The sequence below is a fragment of the Saprolegnia diclina genome (assembly GCF_000281045.1).
Source record: "Saprolegnia diclina VS20 unplaced genomic scaffold supercont1.23, whole genome shotgun sequence".
In the NCBI taxonomy this organism is placed as follows: domain Eukaryota; phylum Oomycota; class Saprolegniomycetes; order Saprolegniales; family Saprolegniaceae; genus Saprolegnia; species Saprolegnia diclina.
The window spans coordinates 270960-284827 of record NW_008246090.1 but is presented as its reverse complement, the minus strand read 5'-3'; the positions used below and the strand labels follow the sequence as shown (position 1 = coordinate 284827).

General features: G+C 58.2%; 6 protein-coding genes across 7 annotated transcripts; 5 read left to right on the top strand and 1 right to left on the bottom strand.

Annotated features, from left to right (window-relative positions):
* Nucleotides 1-648: 648 nt before the first annotated feature.
* Nucleotides 649-1726, top strand: SDRG_07860. Of its 2 annotated transcripts, XM_008613717.1 has the most exons (6): nucleotides 673-1045; nucleotides 1097-1146; nucleotides 1190-1308; nucleotides 1352-1466; nucleotides 1511-1604; nucleotides 1657-1721. In XM_008613717.1, exons 1-5 carry the CDS (start codon nucleotides 678-680, stop codon nucleotides 1582-1584), a joined length of 726 nt encoding a protein of 241 aa, XP_008611939.1. In that variant the 5' UTR covers nucleotides 673-677; the 3' UTR covers nucleotides 1585-1604; nucleotides 1657-1721. The 2 variants fall into 2 exon arrangements, with proteins under 2 accessions (XP_008611938.1, XP_008611939.1); XM_008613716.1 differs by having other exon boundaries at nucleotides 649-1045; nucleotides 1511-1726.
* On the bottom strand, nucleotides 1687-6511 carry SDRG_07859 (hypothetical protein). Its single transcript, XM_008613715.1, has 22 exons — nucleotides 6459-6511; nucleotides 5960-6408; nucleotides 5821-5914; nucleotides 5650-5770; nucleotides 5426-5602; nucleotides 5234-5380; nucleotides 4968-5187; nucleotides 4831-4915; nucleotides 4623-4766; nucleotides 4319-4567; nucleotides 4123-4273; nucleotides 3942-4080; nucleotides 3810-3887; nucleotides 3509-3766; nucleotides 3298-3460; nucleotides 3023-3252; nucleotides 2884-2970; nucleotides 2606-2835; nucleotides 2381-2560; nucleotides 2169-2336; nucleotides 1966-2116; nucleotides 1687-1914 (listed from the first exon to the last, which is right to left on the bottom strand). Exons 2-22 carry the CDS (start codon nucleotides 6387-6389, stop codon nucleotides 1739-1741), a joined length of 3678 nt encoding a protein of 1225 aa, XP_008611937.1. The 5' UTR covers nucleotides 6390-6408; nucleotides 6459-6511; the 3' UTR covers nucleotides 1687-1738.
* Nucleotides 6512-6652: 141 nt separating this feature from the next.
* SDRG_07858 (hypothetical protein) lies at nucleotides 6653-9587 on the top strand. Its single transcript, XM_008613714.1, has 13 exons — nucleotides 6653-7017; nucleotides 7072-7307; nucleotides 7350-7406; nucleotides 7458-7520; nucleotides 7563-7698; nucleotides 7740-8032; nucleotides 8080-8265; nucleotides 8317-8388; nucleotides 8430-8633; nucleotides 8684-8815; nucleotides 8871-9005; nucleotides 9046-9272; nucleotides 9320-9587. The coding sequence occupies exons 1-13, from the start codon at nucleotides 6672-6674 to the stop codon at nucleotides 9543-9545; spliced, it is 2313 nt and encodes a 770-aa protein (XP_008611936.1). The 5' UTR covers nucleotides 6653-6671; the 3' UTR covers nucleotides 9546-9587.
* An 83-nt stretch (nucleotides 9588-9670) lies between these two features.
* On the top strand, nucleotides 9671-11457 carry SDRG_07857 (hypothetical protein). Its single transcript, XM_008613713.1, has 4 exons — nucleotides 9671-10015; nucleotides 10060-10612; nucleotides 10662-11162; nucleotides 11205-11457. The coding sequence occupies exons 1-4, from the start codon at nucleotides 9735-9737 to the stop codon at nucleotides 11373-11375; spliced, it is 1506 nt and encodes a 501-aa protein (XP_008611935.1). The 5' UTR covers nucleotides 9671-9734; the 3' UTR covers nucleotides 11376-11457.
* A 291-nt stretch (nucleotides 11458-11748) lies between these two features.
* Nucleotides 11749-12552, top strand: SDRG_07856 (hypothetical protein; the record flags this gene model as incomplete). The annotated part of the gene is made up of 1 exon (XM_008613712.1): nucleotides 11749-12552. One exon carries the CDS (start codon nucleotides 11749-11751, stop codon nucleotides 12550-12552), a length of 804 nt encoding a protein of 267 aa, XP_008611934.1.
* A 505-nt stretch (nucleotides 12553-13057) lies between these two features.
* On the top strand, nucleotides 13058-13840 carry SDRG_07855 (proliferating cell nuclear antigen; the record flags this gene model as incomplete). The annotated part of the gene is made up of 1 exon (XM_008613711.1): nucleotides 13058-13840. One exon carries the CDS (start codon nucleotides 13058-13060, stop codon nucleotides 13838-13840), a length of 783 nt encoding a protein of 260 aa, XP_008611933.1.
* Nucleotides 13841-13868: the final 28 nt, after the last annotated feature.

Below are 13868 nucleotides of genomic sequence, written 5' to 3'. Positions count from 1 at the left end.
CTTGGGTCGTACCTGGGCCAGCTTGTGTGGCCCAAGATAGCCCCTTATTAATAGCGAATAGCCAGCACATCCCTGATCAGCCTATGGGACACCACGTGAAGAGCTGCTCCTTGCCGCGATGCTCTAGCAACTGTGGCGGCAACCCGAACAATGTACAAGCAGCCAGCACCGAGTCCCTTGTATGACTACAACCGTGGTCAGCATGTAGTCGAGCTCGCTGCTCTGTGCTGAAGTAGGCACGCGTCAGTCGTGCAGAGGGGGGTCGACCACGCTTGCGTCTTGCGTCGTGTACATGACAGGAATATAAAGCAGGTGGTACGTCATCCCTGCGCATGGGTCCAGCAGCAGTCGGCCACTGTGGTGGCGTCCGACCTAAGAGCCCAAGAGCATGAGCCGACCGTGCAACGCCCGTCGTTGGTCGCATCGAGAGCGAGGTCTTTGCAGCTCCTCTCTTGTTTGCAATTCGCAGGGTACTAGGCTTCTTGAGCTTCCGTGGCGGCGCGACGACCGCGAAACCCATCCGGTGCCGCACCCAAAGGAGCCCAGGGATGGTCGCGCAGGTGCTACTGTCTTGCATACCGAAATAGTGTGCAATAGCCGTTGACACGCATGGTTATCCGGACAGTCGTATCCGGACTACCGTTGGTCATCCACGGAAGCCATTACGCTCCGAAGAGATGCAGAGCAAGGTCACGGAGGTCGTCAAGCCCGTCGCCGTCGGCGGCTTTGACCTCGCCGCGCTCCTTTCAACCAACGACATTGAGCCGCGCGTCCAGCGCCACCTCGTGCGCGTCTACGTGACGCTCGCAGCCGCGGTCGGTGCCGCCGCGGCCGGCGTCGGTCTCGACATCGCGTGCGGTCTCGCCGGCTACACCACGGCCATTCTCGTCTTTGTCCTCGTGCTCGCGCTGTACCTTGTGCCGAAAGCCAAGTTTGCACTGCGGCTCTGCGTGCTCTTGACACTCGCCACTTGCTGGGGCGCCAACCTCGGCGGGCTCGTGCAACACGCCCTCGCCACAGACGCCTCGATTGTCGCCATGGCCTTGTACGATACCCTCCTCTCACTTCCACGTGTCTTATACGTGGTGATTGTTAGTGTTGGCTCGACCGTCGTCTTTGGCTGCTTCACGCTGAGTGCGCTCCTCGGTACGTGGCTTCGCTCGTCTCGGATGCCACAAGTGTCGCGTAGAGCGCCGGCGCACCTACTTGTTTCTTGGCGCGTTTGCTGGGTCTGCGATCCTAGGCCTTGTCCTTATAGCACTCGTCAACACCTTTGTGCGCTCGGCTGCCATGTACTCGCTCGAGCTCGTACGTCCTCATGCACTCCTTCGCGGAGCCTGACATCGTGTAGTATGGCGGTCTTCTGCTCTTTTGCTTCTACGTGCTCTTTGATACGCAGCTCATTGTGGAGAAGGCCAGCAGCGGCGACGACAATGTGATTGGCCATGCGTTCGAGCTCTTCCTCGGTACCGCTAGCATCTCATACCGTCCACTCAGATCTTATTGCCAGATTTTGTCAACCTCTTCGTCCGGGTCCTCATCATTCTTCTCAAAAAACGAGCCGACGACGACAGCGTCGTCTAAGGCGCCTCTCACGGACCAATGTCCGTAGACTACCTACTACGACTTGCTAGTAGATTAACCCCGACATGCTAGTCGATGCTTGTCAACGGACTAACTGCAACATGGTGCACAAAGTAGTGTGGATGTGTCATTCAAACCAAAGTCAAACGGTTCTCTACTTGCGCTTGGCGGCTGTCGGCGGGTTCGTGGCCGCGGGGCGCGCTGTAAAGTCGCGCACCGTGCGCAGCTCGAGCTGCGTCGAGTGGTGGATGAACTCTTGCAGCTTGGCGCCTTCGGGGGCCATCGAGAGCACGCGCTTGCACAAGTTGACGCGCACATGCCAGACCGGTCCTACGTCGATGTGATAGGTTGATACTTTGATACATTTCAAAGACGACGCACCGCAGCCGAGGTCGGCGCCCGAGTAGTAGTGAAGGGTCAAGTAGCCTTTCTCTGGAAAGGCGTTTTCGCCAAGCCAGCTCTGGTTGAGCTGCCAGCCGGGAATCGGGTCGCCGCGACTCCAGCCGTACGTCTCGTTGAGCCAATTGTCGCCCTACCACATCGGAAGTAAGGATCTGTAATTGGTCGAGAGAATTAGCGCGTGCAGGTTCCGCGAGTGCGAGTGCCACGAGCATCTTGGCGACTTCGCGCTGCTCGTAGATGGCCATGTCGAGCTCGTAGTAAATGTCAGGCACGAGCGGCGACCACAGATTGAGCCAGCCATAGCGAAAGATGAGCTCGGCCAACTCTCGCTCGGTCAGTAGCGCAAATAGCTAAATATTGTTTCATAAAAGCATGTCCACGACTGGATTCGAACCTGCGGCACGCTGTAGAGGTCGACAATGCGGTCAATGAGCAGCAAAATCACGTCGACGCGCGCGGCTTTGAACGCCCGCGGCCACATGCAGAGCACGCGAAGGCACTGTTTGACGCTGATCCAGCGCGACGACAACAGGTACTGCAGCTCCATGATGAGACGCCGGACCGAGATCGTCATCTGTTCCAGTGCGATAGCTTTATAAACGAAATGGACAACTCTGACCTTGACGCCGTGGAGCTCGACCTCGGCAAAGGCCGCGAGGCCCGACGAGTAGTCGTTGTACTGCGCGTTGCGCTGCATCTTGAGAAGGTGCTCAAAGACATTTGGTGTGAGCGTGCCGTACGCCCGCGGCAGCTCCGTGTGCGGCTCGAGATCCAGGCCCACAGCATGCATCCGCTCGAGGAACTGCGCAAAGCGCTTTGCGGACATGGCTTCGATCGATTGGAATTTACCTAATGCGATATTTTGACTTCTGAACAATAGACCATAGATCGTCGTACTCTGTTGCGCGACGGGTCGACTCGCCATGTGCACAAAGTCAAACTCGAGAACACCAAATTTCGGGATTTTGTCGCAAAAGGCATTTTCTATGTATCCAAAAATGTTGATATGGAGGAAACGAGACTTTGTTGGACGCACCGAGGATGACAGATTTGCCGTTGAACGTTTCGTTGCGGAAGCACTGGTAGTTGGCGTGCTGCGACGTGTCGAGGAGCTCGTACTTCTTCTTCCACAACATCGTCTTGTTGCTGATCTCCATGAGCTTTTTGGCGGCGATACGGTCCAGTGGCTCGGCCATCTCGAGGCGGTAGTGCCCCGAACATAATCCGACGATCGGGCCATACGCAAAGCGCAACGAATACTGCAGTCTACATCACCCTCGACACCATCTTTTTCATTCTGCGCACGTGTACCGTAGACGCTGGGTCGTGTCGGCCAGGTTGCATTCGATGAGCTGGCATGCATTCGATGCGTCGATCATGTGCGGCAGTATGGACGCCATGGCCTCGACGAGGTCGCTGCCGTCGAGGACCGAGTCGATGATGAGCTGCGCTTCGCGCTCCCGAAAGTAGAGGCCTATGTCGAGTTCGTACCTACTAGGATCGACTAAACGAGCGTGGGTACCATTTTTGGCGATCGAGAGCATTTGCACGTGTGCGTTGTTGCCCTTGAGGTTTCGAATCAGGTGCGCTATCGACTCGCGCGTGTGCGCCTCGGTGCTCTCCGTCGGAATGTGCAAATCCAAAAAGTCCACAACGAGCCGCCCGGCCGACGGCACCTCGAAGGGCTGGTTTGTAAGCGCGTCCACGATCTGCTTCTTGGGCCGCGGCGCGACATCGAAGACGGCCATGAGCTCGATAAACTCGTTGATTTCGACAGTGCCTATTGTCGTCTTCCGACATGTTTCTATTGAACGGAAACAGACCCGAGCCGTCAATGTCGAAGCGAGAGATCAAGCGCGCGGCCTCCCCAGGCTCGGTTGGGATGCCCATCTTGGCCATGCCTGGTTGTCGTCGCAAATAAGACAGGATCTTATTGCACAATGAAGATGGCGCACCGTCTTCGAGTTCCTTGGCATCAATGTTGCCCGAGTTGTCTTTATCGAGCTCATGGAAGAGCTGGATGAGGCTCTCTTTGGACATGGTTCGACGAAGAAGTGTGCCCCGGCGCGCGACCGAGTTGCGGTGCCGAAGCGCCTACATTTCCATCGTCAGCGACGTCGCAGGCATTGTAGAAACCTCGCCCGTGGCCGTGACGACGTCGCGGACTTCGATCTGCAGCGGCCGCGATGTCTTGTCGACAACGTGGACGATGGAGATGAACTTGCAGCCGGTCTTGGTCTCTGCACAGCGCAGCAGCTCGAGCATGATCGAGCGTTCGTACGGGATGCTATACAGTGTCAAACTATCAGTGTATCAAGGCCGAAAAACGTACTTCATGTCGAGGTCGTAGTTGCCCGTGGCTTCGTCCGGGTTGAACGTGTTGGGGTCAAAGAGGTCAAAGTTACAACTCGCCATCGAGATGGACAGCGAGTGGTTGGCCGTGCTCGCAACGGCGTGCAGCAGCGATTGGCCGCCGATCTTTCCCAGCGGATTCCCGTCGAGGACAATATTGGTGACAGTGTCGTTCACTTTGAGCGCTTGGGCAATCACAAACGCCGCTTCACAAGGAATATTGTTGTGGCTACACGCAACAATATATGTCATGAAGTTGAGCGATCGAGTTTCGCGTATCGCACCTCAGATCCAGCACTTGGAGGCAGTTGTTTTTACGCAGCGCCATGCCCACCGACTGCGTGCCGAGGTTTCCGAACGCGTTGTAGGCCAAATTGAGCTCCCGAAGGCCATTGTTGACCGCCAGCGCCTTGCCAATTTCAACAGCGCTAGTCAACATTTTGAGAAACTTTTTCAGAAATATACCAGAAAATATCAAAAAAAAAATCAAACCTGTTGAGACGTAGCATATTCCACGACAAGTCGAGCTTGGTCAGTCGGTTGTTGTTGCAGAGCATGCTGGCAATGGCCTCGCCGCCTACCATTCGCTTCCATATAGTCACAGTCTTCAACTATCGCAACGGACACACCCGTGATCAGGTCGGGCTGGACGACGTTGAGCATCTCCGACTTGCCAATGAGATTGCGTGACAAGACGAGCGTCATCAGTGATGTGTTGGTGTGCAGGGCGTTGGCAAAGCCTTGGACTTCGCCATCGTCAATGTCGCACGTGGCCATGCAGAGCTCTTGGAGTGCGCACTGCTTGGAGCCCACGTCCTCGGCGAGGGCGGCGGCGGCATCGCCATCGACCTAGGCTCGGATAAGAAATGAGGGCCTTATTTACGACAGTATAGACCTTGTTTTCGGAAATATCGAGACAGACTAGGTCGCGCTTGTGGGTGACGACACTCACGATGGCGTCGAGGCCCGGGTCGGTGAGGCGGTTGTTGCGTATGTTGAGGCTCGTGACCATGGGCAGCTCCAGCACACACTGTGCAAACACCTACCCTCGATGGGTCTTCAAGGAATTGTGGACAATTGTCGTTACCTTGGCCATCTCGTCCCCCATGCCCATGTGCGACACGTTCAAGTGCGGCGACACGGTGTTGCGGATCAAGAGGCGCACCGAGAGCGGCAGCTTCTGCGCCAAGCTCAGTGCAATGAACTTGTGCCGCGCCGAGAGCTGGCCAGAAAAGAGCCCATGGATTTCGTCCGAAGCCTCCAGCTGTACCCAATACATTGTCGGCACTGGAAGGGACAACACGTGGGTACCTGCTCGATCACGGGATTCGCAGCGATAAAGTCGGGGAGGTTGCCATGGTGCATGTACATTTGTCGACCAAGCTTGGCCGCGACCAAGCGCATGTCGTGCTTGCCCGCATCGCCAAAGTACCTACCAGATGCACTAGTACGGAGAGCTTCGTTTCGGCGCGACGGCAGTACTTGCGGCGGTCGTCGGGCGTGAGCTTGGTGCGGATATCGTCCTTGATATCTTCGAGGTATATGGGGACGTCCGGAAGCAGCTCGTGTGGCAAGCCTAGTAGCACTTGCAGCAACCGAGTGACCTTGAATCTTTGTCTACCTGTGACTTTTTGAGTCGGTACGACGAGCTTGGTAGCATGTAGAAAGCGCTCCTCGGCCGAGAGCGGCACCGTGTTCGGTCGGCTCGCGCGTCGCAAGCTGGAGCGTGCAAGCGCAGGCAGGGCGCCCTTGACGTCGGCCGGGATTTCCCAGCTTTTGTTGACCAGACCAATGTCCCAGTTGGCGTCGTGCAAGGTCTTTTTGTGCCGGGTCTTCTGTTGAGGGTCGCCTTTCTGTTTCGGTGCTTTTTTGGTTTTCATCTTGTGGCTCTTGGTAAGGGATGACGGTGGAACGAGGGCGCCGACGGTCGCACTCCGGACTAACGGAGTAGGTAGCCGTGTTGGCGTCCGCTTGGCCGTGGCTGTCACGTTGCCATCGACGTCGTTGTCCCGGAGCTCTTCCTCGATCACAATGTCGTTCATCGGCGGCATTATTGATGCAAAGTGCGTCCTAAATTTAGCTAGCGTCAAATCATAGTACATGTGCACACTTCAGCGTACACCACTCCTCCTCGCTATGTGAGCAGTGTCCTGTACTATAGCTCCTAAGTCTGTCACCTGACACGGTATGACTCTGCAGCTCGAGCATGTGCCTCGATCATGCGTGTCAACGCGCCCACGGCATCCGGAAATGTCCGGATACGCACCGTGCGGTCGAACTTTCCAAGACGTGGCCGCTCAAGATCGAACAATTTTTTGAACAATTTTTTGCCGATGGCCGACGACGCGCTGAGCCAAGTGGAGGACGAGATCCGGCTCGCCGAGGCTTACCTGCAGCAACGAAGCGCGCCGCCGTCGGCCGCAACGCCGCCCAAGCTCTCGGAGGCCCGCCGAAAGGAGATTCTCGCCAAGCTCCAGGACGAGCGGCGCAGTGTCCTCGAACGAAAGAAGACGCCAACCGTGAGCGACGATCTCCCCTGGACCACGTCGTTCTTGGACACGGCCGCGCGGTTTCCGCTGCCGTCGCCAACACAGCAGTCCTTCACCGAAGCCATCGCCTACGACAATGACGATGGCAAAGCCTACGACAGCGACAGCGACGATGGCTATGACAACGGTGGTGCGCAGCTGTCTTATTGCAGAAGAATGCACGCATCTATCGATGTATGCGTAGATGATGATATGAGCTTTCTCAAGGAGCTTCAGGAAGGCGATGACACGCTGTATTTTGCCTCGGAGCTTCCAGCGACGTTGCCACGGAGGCCATCGACCTACGTCGACGACGAAGATGACCAGAGTGCTCCAGCATCAGTAACCTCGAGCCATACGTCGCCCACGAAGCCACTGCCCAAAGCCGTCCGCTTCGACATTGACTTTGCCGCTGGTCGTCAAAGTGGCACTCCTCCCACGGTATGCATGGGCGCATGTGGTGGTTGATGCCTACGTGCACAGGGTATCGCAAAGCGGCGGGCAGCGTCGGCGCCGCGCGAACGCAGCACAGCTTCGCATGTACAGAGGACTTGCGCTCGACGTGAGAGCTACTGAACCGTCCTTGCCTAGTCGCCGCCAATGGATCCCGAGTGCACGTTCCGCCCCAAGACCACGCCGTACAAAGGCTCCAAGGCACGTCGCCCAATGACTTCGTATCGCTCAACGGATGTGCAGGTCCGAGCGACGGGGCCTAGCCGCCTCTCGCAGCTGGCAGCGCCGCGTAGCGCCGAGTACGCCAAGCGTGAGAAGCTCAAGATGGAGCAGGAGCTCGCATCGCTGAGTTCGTGCACGTTCACGCCCAACGCCCACGGTACATTCGGTCCTTGCGGCCTCCAATGAACGCTGCGATAGCGCAACGGACGCCCGAAAAACATGTCGGAAAGACAAACAAAATGGCGTTTGTCGAGCAGCAAATGAGCCCCAATCCGAAGCGTGTCAAGGTCGACGACGTCACCGAACGACTGTACGGGGACGGGCTCTTGCGCTACGAGCTCCGTGCCAAGGTCAAGCGCGCACTCGAAGACCGCAGCGTCCGCGCGACGTGCACGTTTACGCCGAAAATCAACGCCGTGACGCGCGCCATGGTCGACCACACGCAGTACAAACCAATCCAGGACCGGGTTCCCGAGATCCAGCGCCGCAAGGTCGAGTGCGATGTCGTACTATGTGTGTATCTCATGCTGCCTTGCAGAAGGAGGTGCTCCGGCAGCTCGCGACGTCGGTCGAAGACAAGCTCACATTTGTGCCGGCAATCAACGAAAAGAGCCGCCAGCTCACGCAGCAGCTCGGGCACTTGAGCGTGACCGACCGCTTGGCGCAAGACGCCGAAGACAATATTGAGAAGCGACAGATTGTCGAAGAGTTGTATACGACCGCGGTACGCGTAGACTGTAGCTGTGTCCTCTTTTTAAGAGGGTGCTCTGTGTAGCAAGGCCTCTCGTTTGCGCCGCAGGTCAACGAGCGAAGCCACTCGATCGTCGACCACAAGCCAGAGTTCAAGGTACGATCGATGGCGAGACATGCAAGCCTATGGGCGTGTAGCTCGACTTCGTGACGCGCCAGCGTGTGCTTCAAGACCGACGCGACGACAAATTGGAGCACCAAATGCTCCTCGAAGAAAAAGTCAACGCGATCGAACAGCCGTTCCAGCCGTGTATCGGCAACGCTGAGAAGGTGCTCAAGCACACTCGGCCCAAGCGACTGACCGAGAGCACGCCCGAGCAGCTCTATCGCATGACGTACGCGGTACGCAGTCTGGCGCTCTGTGACGTGCCGACACGAGCGCGCTTTGTCAGGAGCCGCGCAAGAAGGCCGAGCAAAAGAAGCGATTGGAAGAAGCCTACTACAACAAATTCTCGTACCAGCCCAAGCTCAACCACGTGTCCAAAGCCTTGGGGCGTGCGACTCCGATTCAAAAGCTCGCCAAAGTAACCTGCAGTTGTACGAGAGACGAGTGGTCACATGGACGTCGCGACCTGGTAGAGTGACGCGGCCAAGCCGATTCGGTCGCGTGTCATCAAGGAAATGGAGCTACGCACGCAAGCCGAGTGCCGGTTCCGGCCGGCGATCACACCGCTGGAAGGCGACGCCGACCGGTCGACTGTGTGGAACCCGGCGGTACGCCCACTTGTCAACATCGTAGGCCAATATACTCTAGACTGTGATTCAAACCATCGAGCGCACCCGCGAGCGCCGGCGCCAGTCGCTCGAAGACAAGCGCCATCTCCTCGAGTTTGAGGAGCTCCAGCGTTGTACCTTCCAGCCCACCATCAATCGCAAGCCCATCTCGGCCAGCGAAGCAGCCGCGCGGCCTGTGGTTGTCCGCGGTCTCAGTCGCTTCTTGGAGCTCAAGCAGCGCGCCAAGCGCCAGGAAGAAGAGCTTCGGTACGCTCTTTCCTTAAGAAATCGACGATTCAAGCGCAATTTGGTAGGGAGCGCGAAGCCAAGGTCTTTGGCACGTCGTATACCCCCCGTGCGTACACCATTCCTGCGCCGTTCAAGCTCTCGTACCAAGATCGCCAGCGGGATGGCAAGCGGAGTCGCCTCGAAGCCGAGCTTCGGCAAAAGGAGATGCAAGAATGCACGTTCGCGCCCATGACCATGGAGGTCAAGAACCGCAAGCTCATCCAGAGTCTTCTCCGCGACGGCACGCACTAGTCGTCGTAAAATGCAATCTCGGCGTTGGCGCCATTTTTCGACGTTTTATTTGTGGTCATACGCCACGTTTAAACCGGTAGTTGTGGCGTCGCGCCGCTTCGGACAGGTCGCGCCGAAACGCCGCGGCGTCCGATTGGACGGCCGCGTATCTTTTGTCGTTGCCTTTCCAGTGTCGAATTTGCCATCGAGATGGAAGAGTACGTACAGCAGGCGTGGGACTTTGCCAAGCAAGTCATGTGGGAGCTCGGCGTCCAGGAAGTCTACATGCTCCTCAACGTCGTCTGCCTCATGATGTTTGTGTACCACCTCGTCCGCTTTGCGATGGGCCACCCGCTGCCCGAGCCAAAGAAGCCGGACCCGACGCTCATCCCGTCGTATTGGTTTTCGCACTGGTGGATCAACATCCTCCTCGCGTATGCGTGGATTGCGCGCCGCTTCTTTTGCACGACCATCTTTCCGCTCCCAAAAGAGTACTACATCCGTTGCTCGAGCGCATGATCTCACACTTGATTAGGAAGCTGCTCGATCTGCTCAAGGACACGCCCAAGGAAGCCGAGGCGTTCTTTGGGGACCAAGCCGCGACCGTCGCCGTCTACGAAACTGTGATCGCTGACCTCGAAAAGAGCCCGCTCCTCTCCAACTTTGGCCGCTTCACCGCGCAGCGGCAGCTCCTCGAAGCCCTCCGCGCGCGCCAGGCGTTCATGAAGTACTTTGTCGCGCACCCTGAGATCGCGGACGTGTCGCTGCCGTCGCCGATTGTGATTACGGGGCTGCCGCGCACCGGGAGCACGCTGCTGCACAACCTCTTGGCGTGCGACCCGGCGGCCCGCGCACCGTTCAACTACGAAGTAGACGCAGGAGGCTACGACGCGATTGCGCCGCCGTCCAAGGCTATGGACACGGAGCACCTTTGGTTCCAGCGCGGTGTGCACGCGTGGGACGCTCGCTACCGCTTGACGCCCGAGATCTTTGCCGACATTGCGGCCTGTCACTTTAGCACGCCGGAAACGATCGCGGACGATGCCGTCTTGATCGAGCACGCGTTGCCGCCGCTCAAGTACATTGCGGTACCGTCTATCTCGTACTGCGTAGAAGCGCTCATGGTTGCGGACGTAGGTGCTCAGCAACAAGGCGCGGCGCATGCTCTTGACCGCGACCAACAAGCGCAACGTGTACTTGTATCTGTACCGGTACTACCAGCTGCTGCAGAGCGGCCAGCCCGACGGCCCGACGCACTGGGTGCTCAAGTCGCCCTTCCACGCCTCGCATCTGCCGCTGCTTCGCGCGACGTTTCCAGGCGCGCGCATCGTCATGCTGCACCGCGAGATGAAGCAAGTCGTGGCCTCGAGCGCGACGAAGCTACTGCGGGAGATGCACCCGTCGCTCAAAGGGAAGGGCCTCGACAAAAAGCTCATTGGCCGACTTGCCACAGAGCTGTGCTCCGAAACCACGAACGCGCTCCTGGCGCGCAAGGCTCTCGACGTCACAAACCTGCAGTACGACGAGTGGATCGCTGACCCGATTGGCACGGTCAAGGCCCTCTACGACCAGTGGGGCATGGAGGTCTCGGACGACTTTGAGAACAAGATGCGCGAGTACCTCGAGAAGAACCCCAAGGTTGGACTGTCCAAGGCATGTTCTGTTACGATGGTCGCGTAGGGCAAGTACGGCGAGGTCAAGTACACGGTTGAGGAGTACGGTCTCTCGGGCGCCGTGCTCGACTGCACCTTTGGCAAGTATGCAGCGATGCAAGCAGCGCAGAGCCGCGATGGCCCCGAGATCACATCGCCCCGCCACTCGGACCAAGTCCACGTCCCATCGACGGCCTAGGCGGCAGCGTCACCACATCGTGTAGGACCTCGCCAGGACGATACGTGCCTTCGTAATATATAAAGACTATGTGTACCGTTCATCGGGCGCCTGTTCCGCCTGGTCAAGGTTCGAGCGAAAGGCCTTGGGCCACACTTCACGCTAGGGCATGCAACACAGTTTGCTTGCTTGCAACTTCAACCCGGCGCGCTGTCTACGCGAGAGGCAGCTGCGAGCTGAGAAGCCGTCGGAGTTGGTGGTGCCACCTTCTCATTGGCCCTTCTATCTTTTAGTGCTCGCTGATTGGCCCGAATCTGGTCCAGGCCAGTTCGAGTAGCCAATCGCGTGCGTGCGCTTTTTTGATACGGCGTTTTGCTCAAATTCGACGGGTGCGATGCTACCACGCCGTCCATGGTCCTCGTCGGAGCCGACCGCGCGCATCGAAGCTCGGTACACGAATGCCGAGATCGAGCGCCTTGGCGCGGCCAGTGCCAGCGCTGCCATCCAAGTGTCCATCAACCACACGGCTATCCACTTCGTGGATGCACCGGCGTTCTTCTACACGGTGTACATCATGCAAATATGGTCGCCAGCGTCCAACGTGCTCTGGGTCGTGCGCCACCGCTACTCGACGCTCGCAAAGGTTCGCCAGCGTCTCCTCAAGGTCGTCAACGTCGTCAGCCGCAAGCAGCGTCGCGACCGCGCGACGATTGCGGCGCTTCTCGCGCCACTCCAGCCCTTCCCAAAGAAGCACATCTTTATGGACACACCCAACGTCGTCGACGACCGCAAGCGCGGCCTCGCTGACTTTGTGCGCGCCATGTTCCGCGTGCGTGAGCTCTGCGTTCTGCTGACGCTTGCCAACAGCACGCCGATACCTCTCGCGCAGATCGCCAAAAACGTTTTCGATACGATCGAAGAGATGCTGGAGATCCCACGACTGCAGAAGGAGCAAGACTGGAAGTGGCGCCAACGCATCTTGTCGATTGCGTCGGTACCCCACGGAAGCAATGCCTTGGATGCCATGGACGACGAGGCACGCCACGACGGCTGCTCCATCTGTCTCGAAGATCTACACGGCGGCGATACCTGCGTCTCGAGCGTCCAGCTCGCATGTGCCCACGCCTTCCACCAGACCTGCGTCGCTGAGTGGCTCGTGCGCCAGTCCACTTGCCCACTCTGTCGTGCGCCCATGTAATCGCTCCTTTTAGCATCGTCATCTTACGATTCGATGTTTTACCTCATGGCGTCAAGGAGAGCATGGCTGGTAGCACTAGCCATGTCCTCATGCCGTTTCTCGAGGCCTGTCCGCGCTTCCTCCATCCTGCGACCGCCGCCCATGCCCATGCTGCCGCCGAGGCCATGGCGCAGAATGGCCATGTCAACCTCGCCCATCTTCGTCTTCGCTTCGTCTTCGCTTCGATTACTGGCGAAACGGCCGATCTTTGATTCTGTGGTCGCGGGGTTTTGGAGGGAAGCCATTGAAGGGTCCTTTATCCGGACCCGCCGCTCGGTGCGCGCGTTGTTCTTTATGGAACGTCCGGATACGACACCTGCACTTGGTGTTTGTATGTGGCATTGCCGCGCTACGAATTTGGAGGGGACGCATGCGATTGGCCAAAATGGATGCATACAAAGACCAAGGTATTTGGAGCCGCCGGCCGAGCCCACTTGCCAATTTGCCAGCGACCACCGACAAGAGTATGTTTGAAGCCCGCTTGAGCCAAGGGAAGATCGTCAAGCTGATCATCGAGGCCATGAAGGAGCTCATTTCGGAGGGCAACATCGACTGCACCAAGTCGGGCCTCGCGCTCCAGAGCATGGATGGCTCGCACGTCTCGCTCGTCTCGCTCCTGCTCCGCGCCGAGGGCTTTGAGCACTACCGCTGCGACCGCAACATCTCGCTCGGTATCCAGACCGCGTCGCTCTCCAAGATCCTCAAGTGCTCGGGCAACGACGACGCGCTCTCGCTCTCGGCCGAAGACGAAGGCGACGTGCTCAACATCATCTTTGAGGCGGCGTCCGGCGACCGCATCTCGGACTTTGGCCTCAAGCTCATGGACATTGACAGCGAGCACCTTGGCATTCCGAGCACTGAGTATGTGGCCACCGTGCGCATGCCGTCGAGCGAGTTCCAGCGCATTTGCCGCGACTTGCACACGATGGGCGACACGTGCACGATCAGCGTGAGCAAGGACGGCGTCAAGTTTAGCGTCACGGGCGACCTCGGCGCTGGCAACATTACGCTCAAGAACAACACGGCGTCCGAGAAGGAAGAAGACCGCGTCATCATCCAGATGGAAGAGCCTGTCGAGCTCACGTTTGCGCTCCGGTACCTCAACATGTTTACCAAGGCCACGCCGCTCTCGGCGACCGTGACGCTCTCCATGTCGCCCGGTGTCCCCGTTGTCATTGAGTATGCGATTGGCGAAATGGGCTACATCCGCTACTACTTGGCGCCCAAGGTGGAGGAAGATGCCAACTAAGCGACGACGAAAACGACCCGACGACGTT